This window comes from Zootoca vivipara, chromosome 8 (assembly GCF_965207765.1).
Source record: "Zootoca vivipara chromosome 8, rZooViv2.hap1.1, whole genome shotgun sequence".
Taxonomy (NCBI): Eukaryota; Metazoa; Chordata; class Lepidosauria; order Squamata; family Lacertidae; genus Zootoca; species Zootoca vivipara.
Window position 1 is genome coordinate 6,316,896 of NC_142591.1, and position 14,065 is coordinate 6,330,960.

General features: G+C 43.2%; 1 protein-coding gene across 2 annotated transcripts in view; it reads left to right on the plus strand.

The window, feature by feature from the left end:
- SNX5 (sorting nexin 5) overlaps nt 1-13,929 on the plus strand; it is a 33,261-nt gene extending 19,332 nt beyond the window's left edge. For both annotated transcript variants that reach the window (XM_035103357.3, XM_035103358.3), the window contains exons 6-13: nt 124-219; nt 1,429-1,534; nt 1,631-1,706; nt 4,753-4,792; nt 6,297-6,383; nt 8,957-9,116; nt 10,779-10,864; nt 13,344-13,929. In XM_035103357.3, coding sequence (XP_034959248.2) covers nt 124-219; nt 1,429-1,534; nt 1,631-1,706; nt 4,753-4,792; nt 6,297-6,383; nt 8,957-9,116; nt 10,779-10,864; nt 13,344-13,394 — 702 coding nt within the window. In that variant the 3' untranslated portion in view covers nt 13,395-13,929. The remainder of the gene's footprint in view (nt 1-123; nt 220-1,428; nt 1,535-1,630; nt 1,707-4,752; nt 4,793-6,296; nt 6,384-8,956; nt 9,117-10,778; nt 10,865-13,343) is intronic.
- Nucleotides 13,930-14,065: the final 136 nt, after the last annotated feature.

Consider the following 14,065-nt stretch of genomic DNA (forward strand, 5'->3'; position numbering starts at 1 on the left):
TGCTGGAAATGCATGGGTTAGGGTATGGTCCCAAAAGCACCAAGATCACAGGTTTGAATTCCAGCATAATGATAATGGATAGTTTATCGCTGCCTAATGTGTCTCTTGCCATATTTCTCTTAGCTAAGTGTTCGGAGGAAAAACACAAAAGAAATGTTTGGTGGCTTCTTCAAATTTGTGGCGAAGAGCGCTGATGAAGTTCTGTTCTCTGGGGTTAAAGTAAGAGTTCTTAAAGCTAGATTGTCTCTTGCGTTATTTTCCATAAATCTGTATGCCTGCTTACGTATGCTATATTACTAGCATTTTAAAACTTTTATTCCAGTTGCTCTCTTGGATTTCATATAAATGTTGTTGTTGTTTTGAACTGTTTTTATATTTTTAAAAAATCTTTTTATATATACAATTGATTTAACTGCTTTTTTGTATGTTAACTGTTTTGTTGTAAATCACTTCAAGACTTTCTGGCATGAAATTGTGCAAATTGTGTTGCTAAGAACAAACACTTAGGCTCATTCTTTAGCAATGGAGTGGGTTGGAGGGGGGGGCAAATCAGGGGCTCCAGGACACCATGGATTCAGTACTACTGTGAGCTCTGCTCTGTTTTTGGAGGTATAGACATAACAACAGCCCTGCTGGATGAGAGCAAAGTGCTATATTTCCCAGCACTTTCCTTTCCACTGTAAAGTAAAACTTATCAGGATTTTTTATGGGGTAGGGAACAGAGCTGAGGGAATGGAGATTGCTTGTGCAGTGAACCTAACAGAGCAGGACTTTCAAAGAGTTTTTTTTAAGGCTGATTATTTTCAAAAAAAATACCGGTAAGTACCTTTCAGGTAAAAGGGGGTTGGGGCTGTCGTAATCCTGCACACGTACACAGACATTCACATGATGTTCACTTGTTTCAGGGAAGGCTTAAAGTAGCTAAATATTTTGTAAAGGTAAAGGGACCCCTGACCATTAGCTCCAGTTGTGACCGACTCTGGGGTTGTGGCGCTCATCTTGTGTTATTGGCCGAGGGAGCCGGCGTACAGCTTCCGGGTCATGTGGCCAGCATGACAAAAGCCGCTTCTGGCGAACCAGAGCAGCACATGGAAACGCCGTTTACCTTCCCGCTGTAGCAGTACCTATTTATCTACTTGCACTTTGACGTGCTTTCGAACCGCTAGGTTGGCAGGAGCAGGGACCCAATAACGGGAGCTCACCCTGTCACAGGGATTCAAACCGCCAACCTTCTGATTGGCAAGCCCTAGGCTCTGTGGTTTAACCCACAGCGCCACCCTCGTCCCTTAAATATTTTGTAAATGATTTCAAAAGCCAAGCTCGTATTGCATTCCTACTAAAGAGGGTTAATGCGAAAGTAACTCTAGCCTAATTTTCGCATTTTCTTGATCAAAACACTACCTTAACCATCTGAAAATTTCTTTTCAGGAAGTAGATGATTTCTTTGCACAAGAGAAGACATTTCTTATAAACTACTACAACAGAATCAAGGATGCGTGTGCAAAGGCAGAGAAGATGACAAGAGCTCATAAAAGTAACTTTTTCACCCATAGAGACACTTGAGAGTATTTTCTAAATACTGCTCAGTTCAGAGACAAGAGTGAAAGTGTTTTATGTTCTTTCTCAACAGATGTTGCAGATGACTATATTCATACTTCCGCTTGCTTAAATAGTCTGGCTCTAGAAGAACCAACGATCATTAAAAAGTAAGTCCATGCCATTCCTCTTCAAAAACAGCTCTGGCAAAGATTCTCAAACTTGTCACAGTGACAAAGGCCACTAAGGTTCAAAGTAGATGTAATGTGTCAGATTCATCATCTGCTATCCTGATAACTTTATTTTATTTAAATGGCAGCAGGACATGTTGGGGCGACACATTTGAGACCTGTATAATTTAGCTAAATTAAAGACCTGAAAACAATATTAAAGGGAACTTAGAATTCAGAATATTAACTTTTGGTGCCTTCTGTAAATTTGATTAGTTTTCATGCTATTTCCTTTTATTTTTCTGCCTTTGATTTTCACTTTCTGTATTTCTTTCCTATTGATTCTTTTTTGCTAGTAGGTGATATCCAGCTTAGGGAGTTATCCAACTGTACTGTTTCACTAGGACAAGAACTTTCAGCTGTTCACGAGAACCATCCCCACTTCTCCCTGTGCTGCCACCCCCTTCCAGCTTGACCTTTGAATCTATTCCAGGGGTTCCATTGCGCGACTAAGAATCCTTACACTAGCAGAACTGTTCGGTTGGATACTGTCCCATGTCGTATTCAGCATAGACCTATTGATTTCAGTGGGTTTTATCTGAGCATGATGAATGTTGATATCACCTAGTGTCTGTAAATTTCTCTGTTCTTTGTTTTTGTCTTAATGCTATTGATTTCTCAACTGGCAGCTACAGTGGTCCCTTGACTTACGAAGTACTGTACTCGACTTACGAAATTTTGAGTTACGAATGAAAAAAATGGGCGCATGCTTACATTTTTTTTTCCCGACATCCGAAAGGAAAACTATTGTGGTTTAGATGGGGTTTTCTCGACTTACAAATTTTAGATGCGGTTTACTCAACTTACGAATTTTTCCGTTTCCAATGCATTCCTATGGGAAACCGCTTTTTTCGACTTGCAAACTTTTCGACCTACGAATGTGCATTCGGAACGGATTAAATTCGTAAGTTGAGGGACCACTGTAGCTGCTTTTGCTCCCTGCATTCTGCTGTTCTTACCCTTTCGTGTAACAGCAATTGACTCCTGTGGTTTCATTGGTCTGTATTCAACAAAATTGTTGCCCTAGCAGAAACCAGTGCAATGATTCCCACTAGGGTAAGAGGACTGCCCCTGCTTCTCCTTGCCACCCACACCCTGATCTGCTCTGGAAGGCCTTGAGAGCCCCCAGAACAGCACACAGACCGAGGAGAGGGGAGAACATTCCATTGGGCAAGCAGAAATGCCTGTACTGATGGAACAATCTCCTTAGCACTACTTTGAATGCAACTCCTTATGGTATTTTTTGCTGCCAGTAAAAGGTAAAGGTAAAGGATCCCTGGACGGTTTAAGTCCACTCAAAGGTGACTATGGGGCACGGCGCTCATCTCGCTTTCAGGCTGAGGGAACCGGTGTTTGTCCACAGACAGCTTTCCTAGTCATGTGGCCAGCATGCCTAAACCGCTTCTGGTGCAATGGAATACTGTGACAAGTGCCAGAGCGCACAGAAACACCATTTACCTTTCCACCACAGCGGTACCTATTTATCTACTTGCACTGGCATGCTTTTTGAACTGCTAGGTTGGCAGGAGCTGGGGCAGAGCAATGGGAGCTCACCCCATCATGGGGATTCGAACAGCCAACCTTCTGATCAACAAACCCAAGAGGCCCAGTGGTTTAGACCACAATGCCACCTGCTGCCAGTACAGTGCTATTCACTTGAGTGTGCTGTCACCTACTGATACAAAAGTGTACTGAAACTCATGTTTTAAATTTTTGCAAATGTACAGTTGCTAGACATTCTATTCCAGATCCATGTATGTTTCTAGTTCTCTGCACCATAACAACACCAGCCCTCGTTCTTTTTATGTGGGTCTCCTTTTTGGGCCAGTGGGCACATCTGGAATTTTGAGAGAGTGCTGTGGGCTCCAGTCACAAAATGGCTGCAGTGGGGTTTGTTGCATAAACCAAAATGGCTGCCTTAGCTAAGAGCAGAACAAGAGAGAGGACTACAGAATGGCACAGCCATGCCCCCTTGCCCCACTCCATTCAATTAGGGGGAGGCAGTACATCAGGCACCCCCCACATTTTCCCTCTGTTCAGAACAGAAGTGGAGGTGGGTGTCCAGTCCTGGCATCCAATGAAAAGTGGACATGTTTTGGGGAAAGAGTTCAGTGTAGGAGAGGGGAAACCAGTGCACTTTTGAGCCTTTTTTAGGGGTACCATTGGAAGTATTGGTGGGCACACTGATGCCTGTGGGTGCCATGTTGGCAACCCCTGATCTAAGTTGTCTTCTAGTACTATATCTTCCTCAAGCATAATTCCTCACTCCTCTCTGTTGGACTTGTTAATAGTGATTTTCATTACTGCCTAGCAGGATGCAGTAGCATGAATACATTCACCAGGTTATCCAGTTAATAAGGTGTGGTAGCTTCTGTTGGTCAGGGATATCTGCACATCTTGTCTTTTGTATGGCTTCTTAGCTCTACTGTTAGTGCCTCCTTCCTTGCCCTGTATTCTTCTGTGTTGTCATAACTCTGGAGTCTTACGGAACAGGCCAAATCTGTTCAGGCAGGTAGAATCAGAATCTAGCCTTGTATAAATAAGCTCACAAAAGTTACTTGCAGTGCCATTTCTTTTACATGCCTGCTAAGGGGCTAGTAGTCTGAGTCACTGTGCTGGCCGTATAAAAGGGGGAACGCTCTCCTTCCCAGCCAGCATGGAAACACAGACTAAAAGTATTGTTTTCCTCCAGGTAGACTGGTAGAGGTGATCAAACCTGGAGGTTTCTATCCTGGTTTTGGAGGAAAGACTTTCCTCTACAGTTAGCACAGAAGCCAAATAGTTTGGCAGAGGAGGGATGGAGCCAGGTCACTTACTCTCCTGCATGGTCACCTATGAATTTAACCACTAACTTGGCAGCCATAGCTGATGTGGCCCAACTCCTTGCCCCAGTGCAGGAGGTTTGCTGCTAATATAAAGCTATTGGTGTGAGTTCAGGGTTTGGGAGATACAGTTAACATTCTCTTCTCACCCTATTCCTCCCCAGGTACTTGGTGAAAATTTCTGAGCTCTTTGAGAAACTCCGGGTAACCTTTATTTTATTTTATTTTTTATTTAAAATATTTATATCCCACCTTTCACCAAAAAAAAAACCAATACAGTAACATCCCTATTAAAAGCTATCAAAACATTTAAGGATTGTATTATAAAACATAAGTAGCATAAAGGAGCAAGATAAAAATGTAATCTACAGAAAAAGCAGCAGGAGACGAAACAAAAAGCTACAATTGGCACATGACATCAGTATAAAACGATATCAGCCAGATGTCTCTCTAAAATGGAAGGTATTTGCCATCTGACAAACTATTGTAAGGGAGGGGGTCAGCATTCACTTCATCAGGAGGGACTTCCTCTGAGAAAATCTCTCCTTAGACACAGCCTGTGCTGGTCAGTTGGGACACACAAGAGGGCATCTGACCATGATCTTAGTGGGCAGACCAGTTAATAGTGCAGAAAACAGTCCCCTTAGTATCATTAACCTATAAACCACAGGCCAGTTCCACTAAAAAGGTGCTCTAGCAGGAGCCAGCACAGCAAATTCACTTGGGGGAGGGTGTCGGGGGTCTGGAGAACAGTGCCTGGCGGGAGGAAAGGGGATAATATTTTCTCAGGCAAGCTCAAGTGCTTATGCTGACAGAACCATTGGAAAAGTGCAACGTTCAATTCCTCCCCATAATGGATGTTAAAGATTATTGCACCTTGGACCAAACTTGAGTTTCCAGACACTTTTTCAAAGGAAGCCCCACTTAGAGTGCATCCAGTAAGAGTAGTCCAGACAAGGGGTAACTAAGACATGTGTTTTCATGGCTAGATCTGTAGTTGGCGTACCAGCTTGTGCTGGACCCACTGCAGCTGTCACCTGAACATAATTTGTCAGAGTTTGGTCCAAGGGTACTCCAAAATAATAACCTGTGTTTAGTGCCCACACAGCTTGAACCCCTGTGTTTAGAGCAGCAGTCCTACTGAACTGAACCCTACTGATGTGCACACCATATTGTGTTTCTGCATGCTCTGTTCTGGATAACTTTGTTGATCTGCAAGTTTCATTTGGCTTCCTGACATGTTGGATTATTGGGGAAATGTGTGGTGTGATATGGCTTAGCAGCTACAGTGCCATAAAGTTCAATATGCCTGCCTGCCTGCTGACGGAGAGCACCACAGCCATTCCTGGATTAAGCTTCATTTGTTAGCCTACAGGCAGCCCATGGAGGACCCAGGCACTGATCCAGAATCTCAGCAAGGTTTATCTTTGAGGCACCCTATAAGCAAATGACCAAGGTGTAAAATAGAAGTTGCCCAACACTTCTGTCTAGAATCATATCCTCCAAAGTCACTCTCCTGTGTCCTTGTGTGGGTCATTCAGCAGGGCAGCCAAGGTTGTTTCCATTCCTAAACAGCCTAAGGCCAAATTGAAATGGAACCATTTATTCTGCAGAATTTAACTTTTTTTTCTTGAAGATGCTACAGTCAATATGCACTAAATTTTAAATTGTTTGTCTATATATTCAGTAATTGTTTTCTTCTCCATAGAAAGTAGAGAATCGTGTTTCTTCTGATGAAGATTTGAAACTAACAGAATTACTAAGATACTATATGCTCAATATAGAAGCGGCAAAAGTGAGTCCTCTCTGAACGTTTTCTGCAGTACTTACACTACGAGAACAATTTGGCTGAACTTTGTACCACAGTTCTGATAGCAGTGCATTAACATGCTCCACGTGATCTCAATCTGAAGGCTGAAATGGTACCAAGATAATGGGGAGACAATGTTCATTGTTTGGGTACATTTTTTGTCATTGAGGTTCAGAACTTCTTTGGCTACTCCTAGACCGATTGCCACACCTGGAGTTCACAACCTTATTCACCGGCTTCTGATGAGAAACTTGCAGCCCTTTCTGATTCAACTATATCACTAATCATGAAAAAATCAGGAGGTTGCCGTGCTCAAGGCCAACTTATTGCATCCCAGCTTCCAGCATCCCTGAACCTTGGCCCTTCTCGCTTGGAGTGATGGGAGATGGGAGTCCAGCATCATTTGGAGGGAACCACATTGGGCACCAGGAACCTAGATTGGCAGGCTTGTGCTAAGGAGATAAGCTTCATATCTCTGCTTGGCTACGAAGATCACTAAGGTCTGTCATTAGCCTAACTCGTAACTCAAGCGTATGTGAGGATAGTCTGGTAAGAAGAGGCCTGTGCTGTTTAGGTGAAGGGCTATGCATGCTCACAATTTTGAAAGCAAAACTAAAGACACAAAGGGAAACTGACAAGGATGGAAGAGGAAAATCAAATCCAAACTCAGGCACCAGTTTCTAAACAGTTCCTACGATGGCCAGCTGAAACAATTTTCCATACTACAGACAATAAGTCAATGTAAAATAATAATATAATTAAAGGTTTTCCTAGGTTACAAAAGTACGTGTGGTGTTTTTCAGGTTGTAGAGTCTTTTCTACAGATCAATTACATTCAATGTAGGACAGTATTGTATAAAGAAATAAGTCTGTTCAAAAGGTTTACGGAGAATATTATGAATATGGGAAACAAACATGCTCAGGGTAGCTTTCAGTAGGACTTTCCAAAAGCATCAAGCTTTTTGCCAGTGATAACAGTAGGCTATGTCAGTTAGTAGAACTCGTATGATAGATCAGTATTTACTGGTGAATGTGGGCAAATGGTTTTGAATACAGTGGTACCTTGGTTCTCAAACTAAATCCATTCCAGAACTCTGTTCCAAAACCAAAGCATTCCAAAACCAAGGCACACTTTCCCATAGAAAGTAATGCAAAATGAATTAATCCGTTCCAGACTTTTAAAAACAATCCCTAAAACAGCAATTTAACATGAATCTTACTGTATCTAACCCATACACCGGCAACCTCCGGCCCAAAGGCTATTTATATGGCCCACAAGCCTCCCGCTCGGCAAGTCCCCCGCGCGCTATGCTAAACCAGCACGGTGCGGGGACTCGCCGAGTGGCGCCGGAAATGGTGCCTGCGCAGACGCTGGAAATCGCGTCTGCGCAACCGCAGAAGCGATTTCCAGCTCTGTAGACATGCGCAGAAGCCATTTCCGACACCCCAGACATGGGCAGCGCGGCGCCAGCAATCGCTTCTGTGCATGTCCGGACCACGGCCAGAAAACGTTGCCGACACATGGTCTAACCAGACCATTGATCCATAAAATGAAAGCAATAATCAATGTACTGTACTATAAAATAAATAAGACAGTACTGTAGAGGATAAAAATTAAAATTAATTTTTTTTCTTACCTGCACTGATTATAGTCATTGTTTGGATGGGGAGCTTTTATCCACTTCCGCAGTCACACAATCATAAAACGAAGAACAAGCCACAGTCACAAAAACAAAAAAGCAACACAAACAAAAACACAAAAAATGGAAAAAACAAAAGCACCAAATATAAGCTCCAAATATCATCTCGGAACACTGCAATCGGAAATGGAAGGCTTTGATTACAATGGGGGGGGGGACACAAATTAGCAGCACAATAGTGGAAACGAAAGCTCAGAAGCACTTTCGGAACACTGACTTCCGGGTTATGCAGCGTTCGAGTTCCAAGTTCAGGAACTAAGCTGCTTGAAAACCGAGGTACCACTGTATTCATACCGGTAACTGTACTTTCACCACATTGATAATGCACACACGCACTCTGATAAGATTGGATATGAGATGGGGCTTCCTCCACCAAATGCAGGATCTCCTGAATTCATTGAGTTGTTGCGCATTCCATCTCCCCACACCCATATGTGCTACAGTGCCTCCTACCTTGATTGTACAGTGGTACCTTGGTTCTCAAACTTAATCCATTCCAGGAGTCCTTTTGACTCCCAAAACGGTTCGAAAAGCAAGGCGCTGCTTCTGATTGGCTGCAGGAGCTTCCTGCACTCTTATCGGAAGCTGTATCAGACATTCGGCTTCCGAAAAATGTTCCCAAACTGGAACACTCACTTCCGAGTTTGCGGCATTTGGGAGTTGATTTGTTTGGGAGCCAAGCCGTTTGAGTACCAAGGTACCATTGTAATACCGGTAAGGTTTATCTTAAACTTCTTCAGAAGCTCTTTGTGCATTTTGGAATGCTTCTTGAGATACGGATCAGGCTGCATATCTGTATAACATGGGGTATAGCTTTGAGTTAAATTCTCTGTTCTTTCTTTCACTCAACCTATTCAGGATCTCTTGTACAGACGTACACGGGCCCTTGTGGAGTATGAAAATTCAAATAAAGCTTTGGATAAAGCTAGGTTGAAAAGCAAAGATGTCCAATTGGCAGAAGCACATCAGCAAGAATGCTGTCAAAAATTTGAGAAACTTTCTGAATCTGCAAAACAAGGTAACACTTCAGGACACCACATTAAGGCAAAGCTTTGTAGTGGATGTCCCTGAGATGTTCTTCCAGGATTTTTCAGTCTAGAGTTTACTTGCCTCGTAGAAGGATGTAACTTCTGCTTGTGATATGCAGTCTTCCCTAGCAATCAGCACAGGGATAAACATTGAAATTGCTCTGGAGTGATGGATGGGATCTCATTTTTCTGTTTCAACAAGCAGCATCTGAATTGTGGGGATGGCAAAGGAGTCTGGTCCCCTTAGTAACTGTGAAGCATTACAAGGGCATGATTTGTCTAAAAGGTGAGGAGGCAGGAAGCTTATGAATTCTTTAATGGCCTCCCTACCACTTGTAATCCAGTACCAAGAGTACTGGATTACCTGATGGGCAGACTTATGTTTAAGGTACAAGCAAAGCATAATAATAATAATAATAATAATAATAATAATAATAATAATAATAATAAATTATTTATATCCCGCCCATCTGGCCAGGTTCCCCCAGCCACTCTGGGCGGCTTCCAACACAATATTAAAATACAGAAAGCAAAAAAACGAGTTTTTTTGTGGGAGGTTTTTGGAAGCAAAAAAAGAACCCAAAACCAGCTGTCATGGGAAAAATTCAGAACTTTAAGACATCCTTAAATGCCACTACAGTTTTATTTTATGGTTTAGTATTATTTTTGTTTTCAATTACTATAATAGTGTTCTTCGGGTCTCTAAAGGTTTGCCCTACTGACCAAGAATTGAAAATAAAACCCCACCTGCTTCACCCAGTATTTTCCACATGTACATGCTCTGCCAGCATTTCTAGAGCTGTTTCTATGAATGAATTTTGTTTGTTGGTTTGATTGCTATTTCCCCTTTCTTCACCTCTACAAAATCCTGCTAAATTTATTACTAGGGCTAACACTGAGAGTTTGGGACAAGTATTCGTTACCTTCATCCCAGACTTTTGATTCAGTCGACAACCATTTTGCACGGGGGTTCCATTCATGGCCCCCACATGCATTGGAGGAACTCACATGAGCACGCCCCGCCCCCCCTTATGCTCTCTTAGTGACGTGTTGAGTGACGTTTTCAGGTCACTTCCAGGTTTGGCACCATGGATACATCCACGGTCATGCATCTTTCAGGCACACATTCATTGGTCGCTGCCTGCATTTCCCTTTCCATAGTGCTATGGAAATCTTTCAGAAAAACTGGGTATTATTTGGAATAGATATACATCAGCATGTTTGGCACTTACTGATAGTTTGACGAAATGGGTTAATTCAGTTACAAAGTTTCTCAAAAGACATAAAACATTTTGCTGCCTGTAAAAGTTACTCAGTCCTGTTGGCAAGTACTCTACATCTTTATGCTTATGATTTGTTCATGTGTTTATCATTTAACTCGATTAAAATGAAAGTGGCTTTAACTATTGGAGCACTAACTCTACCCAAATGAATCCTGCACTAATGGAAGTCCATGTGTGTTAGGTTCTGGCATGCAGGCATTCTTCTCCTACCCAGCCCATCTGTAATGCACAGGATAGACTCTTGTTGGTGCCCCCCATTTGTGCCTAATAATGAAACTGAAAACAATTCTCTCCTCACCCCATTAGAATCATTTTCAGATTATACAAAAATAATGTAGTGATTTAACGTCTCTGTTCTCCCAATGGCAGAACTGATCAACTTCAAACAGAAGCGAATAGCAGCATTTCGTAAAAATCTAATAGAAATGTCTGAGCTTGAGATCAAGCATGCAAAGGTATGTGTTCTAAAGTAAGATTGTGGTTGGAGGCTGTCTTAATTGTAGAAAATATTCCACAGTATGCATTAGGGGGCAGTTCAGCTTATTTGTCCTTTCAGGGCTAGCAAACAACCCTTTTGCAATATGAACTGTTCAGGTGGGGGGAATTGCCAATTAAGTAGTTTGATTTAGATTAGTGTGTTTTATGCTGTAAATCAAAACTTTCAATATCACTAAATAAGCCCTGAAGTCTTCAGCTTTTTTTTGACGTGGCAAAACCTTTCAAAAATGGACAGAAAACTTGTTTAAATTAGTTTCAAAGAACTTCTGTGCCACTGCTTTTCTCTGGGTGCAGGGGGGACTTGTATATGTCTGAATTGAGCTCTGACCTTTAAGGACATTCTCATAGAGCCTTTTATATGAATAAGAGTCAGCTATGAAATGGCATGGTATGTTTAGGAGGAGGGACTACTGGAGCATATAATTAAGAGCAAGGTGCCCAAGATGTTGAGAATTCACACTGCGTAGCCATATCCAGGGGGAGGGATGTTTTGTTTTTAATCTTATACCGAAGACCTACTTCAGGTGTTATACTTAATTTTAAAACCTGCACACAAGTGCATGAAGCTCTTTCATATCAAGCCTCAACTCAGGAAGGTGAAGGTCTGAAGAAAGGAGCCTCCTGTATTCAAGGCTTCCCATGCAATTTTGAGACCTTGTACAGGAGAATCCCAGTGTCCAGTGGCGTAGCGTGGGGGGTGCTGGGGGGGCCATTCGCACCGGGCGCAAGTTTGGGGTGGGCGCGCTCACACTCGCAGCTCTCTGCCTCTGCCTGGCACACACACACCCCACACTCACACAAAACACGACGCGTCCTGATCTCGGATTGTCTCGGAGGGACATTTCGGCATTTTGGAGACGGTGGAGGTAAACGAAGCGAGAGCCACCCCCGCCCCGATCTCTCTCTCTCTCTCTCTCTCTCTCTCTCTCTCTCTCACACACACACACACACACACACACACACAGGCGCGCGCACGCTGGCGGCGGGGTGGAGGCTCTGTCTGCCTGGTCGTTGCTCCTCTCCTCTCCTGCGCTTCCCCCGCCTCGGTGCACACAAACAGGCACACGCACGCCCCGCCAACCCCCGGGCGGTGAGGGGGGGGACACTCGGTGCTCCTCAGGAGGTCGGGCCCCCCGGCCTCGCCTTGCGCCCTCAAGCGTCCCAGCGGCCCCCGGTGCCTCTCTGCGGCGTGAGGGCTTCGTCTGTCTCGACTGCTGCCGGATTCCCCTTCGCCAAAGGAACCGTTCGCTCTCCTCTGGCTGTGGCGCCCCCTCCCGGCAGACTCGCTCAGCAAAGGAAGGTGAAGGCGCCTGGCTAGAGGCGCTCCGTGGCGGCAGTGGCGAGCCCCCTTCCTTAGTCCGGCGCAGGGGGCAAATTAAGGCAAGTTAGGGGGCGCAAATTACTTGCCTTGCCCCAGGTGCTGACAACCCACGCTACGCCGCTGCCAGTGTCCAACCATACACCTCCACACAGCGGCAAAGAACGCTTAGTATGCTCACTCGTGATCTATCAGTGCTTGGAAAGTTCATTTTTAAAAGAATCTAGTTCTGGTTCATCCTTTCCATACAGGAACTAGTTCCGGTTTATCCAAATGAACCTTTAGTTCATAAAAAAGTACATCCTCTGCAAAAGAAAAATAAATCAGCATTCAGATCTTATAAGCTGCTGTGATGAAGTAGAAGGTCCAACAGTGAAACACAACATGTGAAGCTTCCCCCCCCCCATTGATTTCCCATACCAGAAAAGACTTACCATATTTAATATGTTTCAGCCACACAGCTGTTAAAGGCATATGGCATCATTTACTTTGTCCCTGTCTCTGTACTACTTGTTGCAAGCTGCTCCTGTTGGAAGAGAGCAAACGGCTTCAGCAGGGAAGATAAAGAAAAGCCCTCCAGCAACAGTGACATGGACATTAGCCACAGCAGCATCTCTATCTGGCTAATAAGTCATACCATGTTGCCTCCACATTTTGTTTCCTATCTTTCTTTACTGAGGCTCAGTAGTTTTTTTTAAAAAATGTAACAGCTAAAAGTTTGGCAGGGGGAGGTATTGAACGTGAAGATGAACTAGAAATCAAAGTTTTGCACCAAAGTGAATTTATAGTAACTGCATTTGCATATGGCTACCAGCAGGCTTCCTCAACCTCGGCCCTCCAGATGTTTTGGCCTACAACTCCCATGATCCCTAGCTAGCAGAACCAGAGGTCAGGGATGATGGGAAGTGCAGTCTCAAAACATCTGGAGGGCCGAGGTTGAGGAAGCCTGGGCTACAGCGTTGAGTTTCGGTATGCAAACTGACTTCAGTATTTCAGATAACAAGAAAAGCACATTGAACGAGACTATTTGAAAATACATTGGATTATCTTATTCTGTGGTTTAGGTTTGATGGCTCCCTGTCTCCTCCACCTAACGGACTACTTCTTTTGCCTTCCAGAATAATGTTTCTCTCATACAAAGCTGCATTGACTTGTTAAAGAAGAACTGAAGGCAACTTACCTGCGGGGGATGGAGTGAGGAAGGCACTTGGAAATTGCACTCAAACAGCCGCATGGGACTGTTTCTAGCTTGGTTTCTCTACATCACCTTTTTCTGGCTAAAAACTTAACCAAGCTGATACTAATGCATTGATCTCAATGATAAAAAAATAAATTGTATTACACATAGATTTGCTTGAATTTCCACTGACGAGTTAATCCTCAGGGAAAGCAAACAATATGTGTATGAGTTTGATAACTGGTAAATTACTATTGTGGAAGAAACTGGTTTCTGGAAAAATGCCTTAGAACTGGAAATGAGCTTGTGCAGTGGAAGATTTGAAATTACAATCTGTCATGGTGCCTATTGCATATATACCATAACCCAAATATCTCAATTTCCATGTGCAGATGACTACAGCTAATGCTTTGCAGTTTTATAAGGAAATGCATTAACATTAAATTTCATAAACTTCTACTGCAATATTTTTTGATTCACTGTGTATGTACTCTTGAAGAATACAAAATAAATATGTCTACTCTTGATTTATGTAGCATTTAATTGATCAGGAGTCTTCTTTGCTCTTGCAACAGTAATAGGCATCTATGTTCCACGGCTGTTTTACATATTGAAATGAGCAGTGTAACTCTAGTTCCACAGGCTGAAGCACCTTTGTATTGG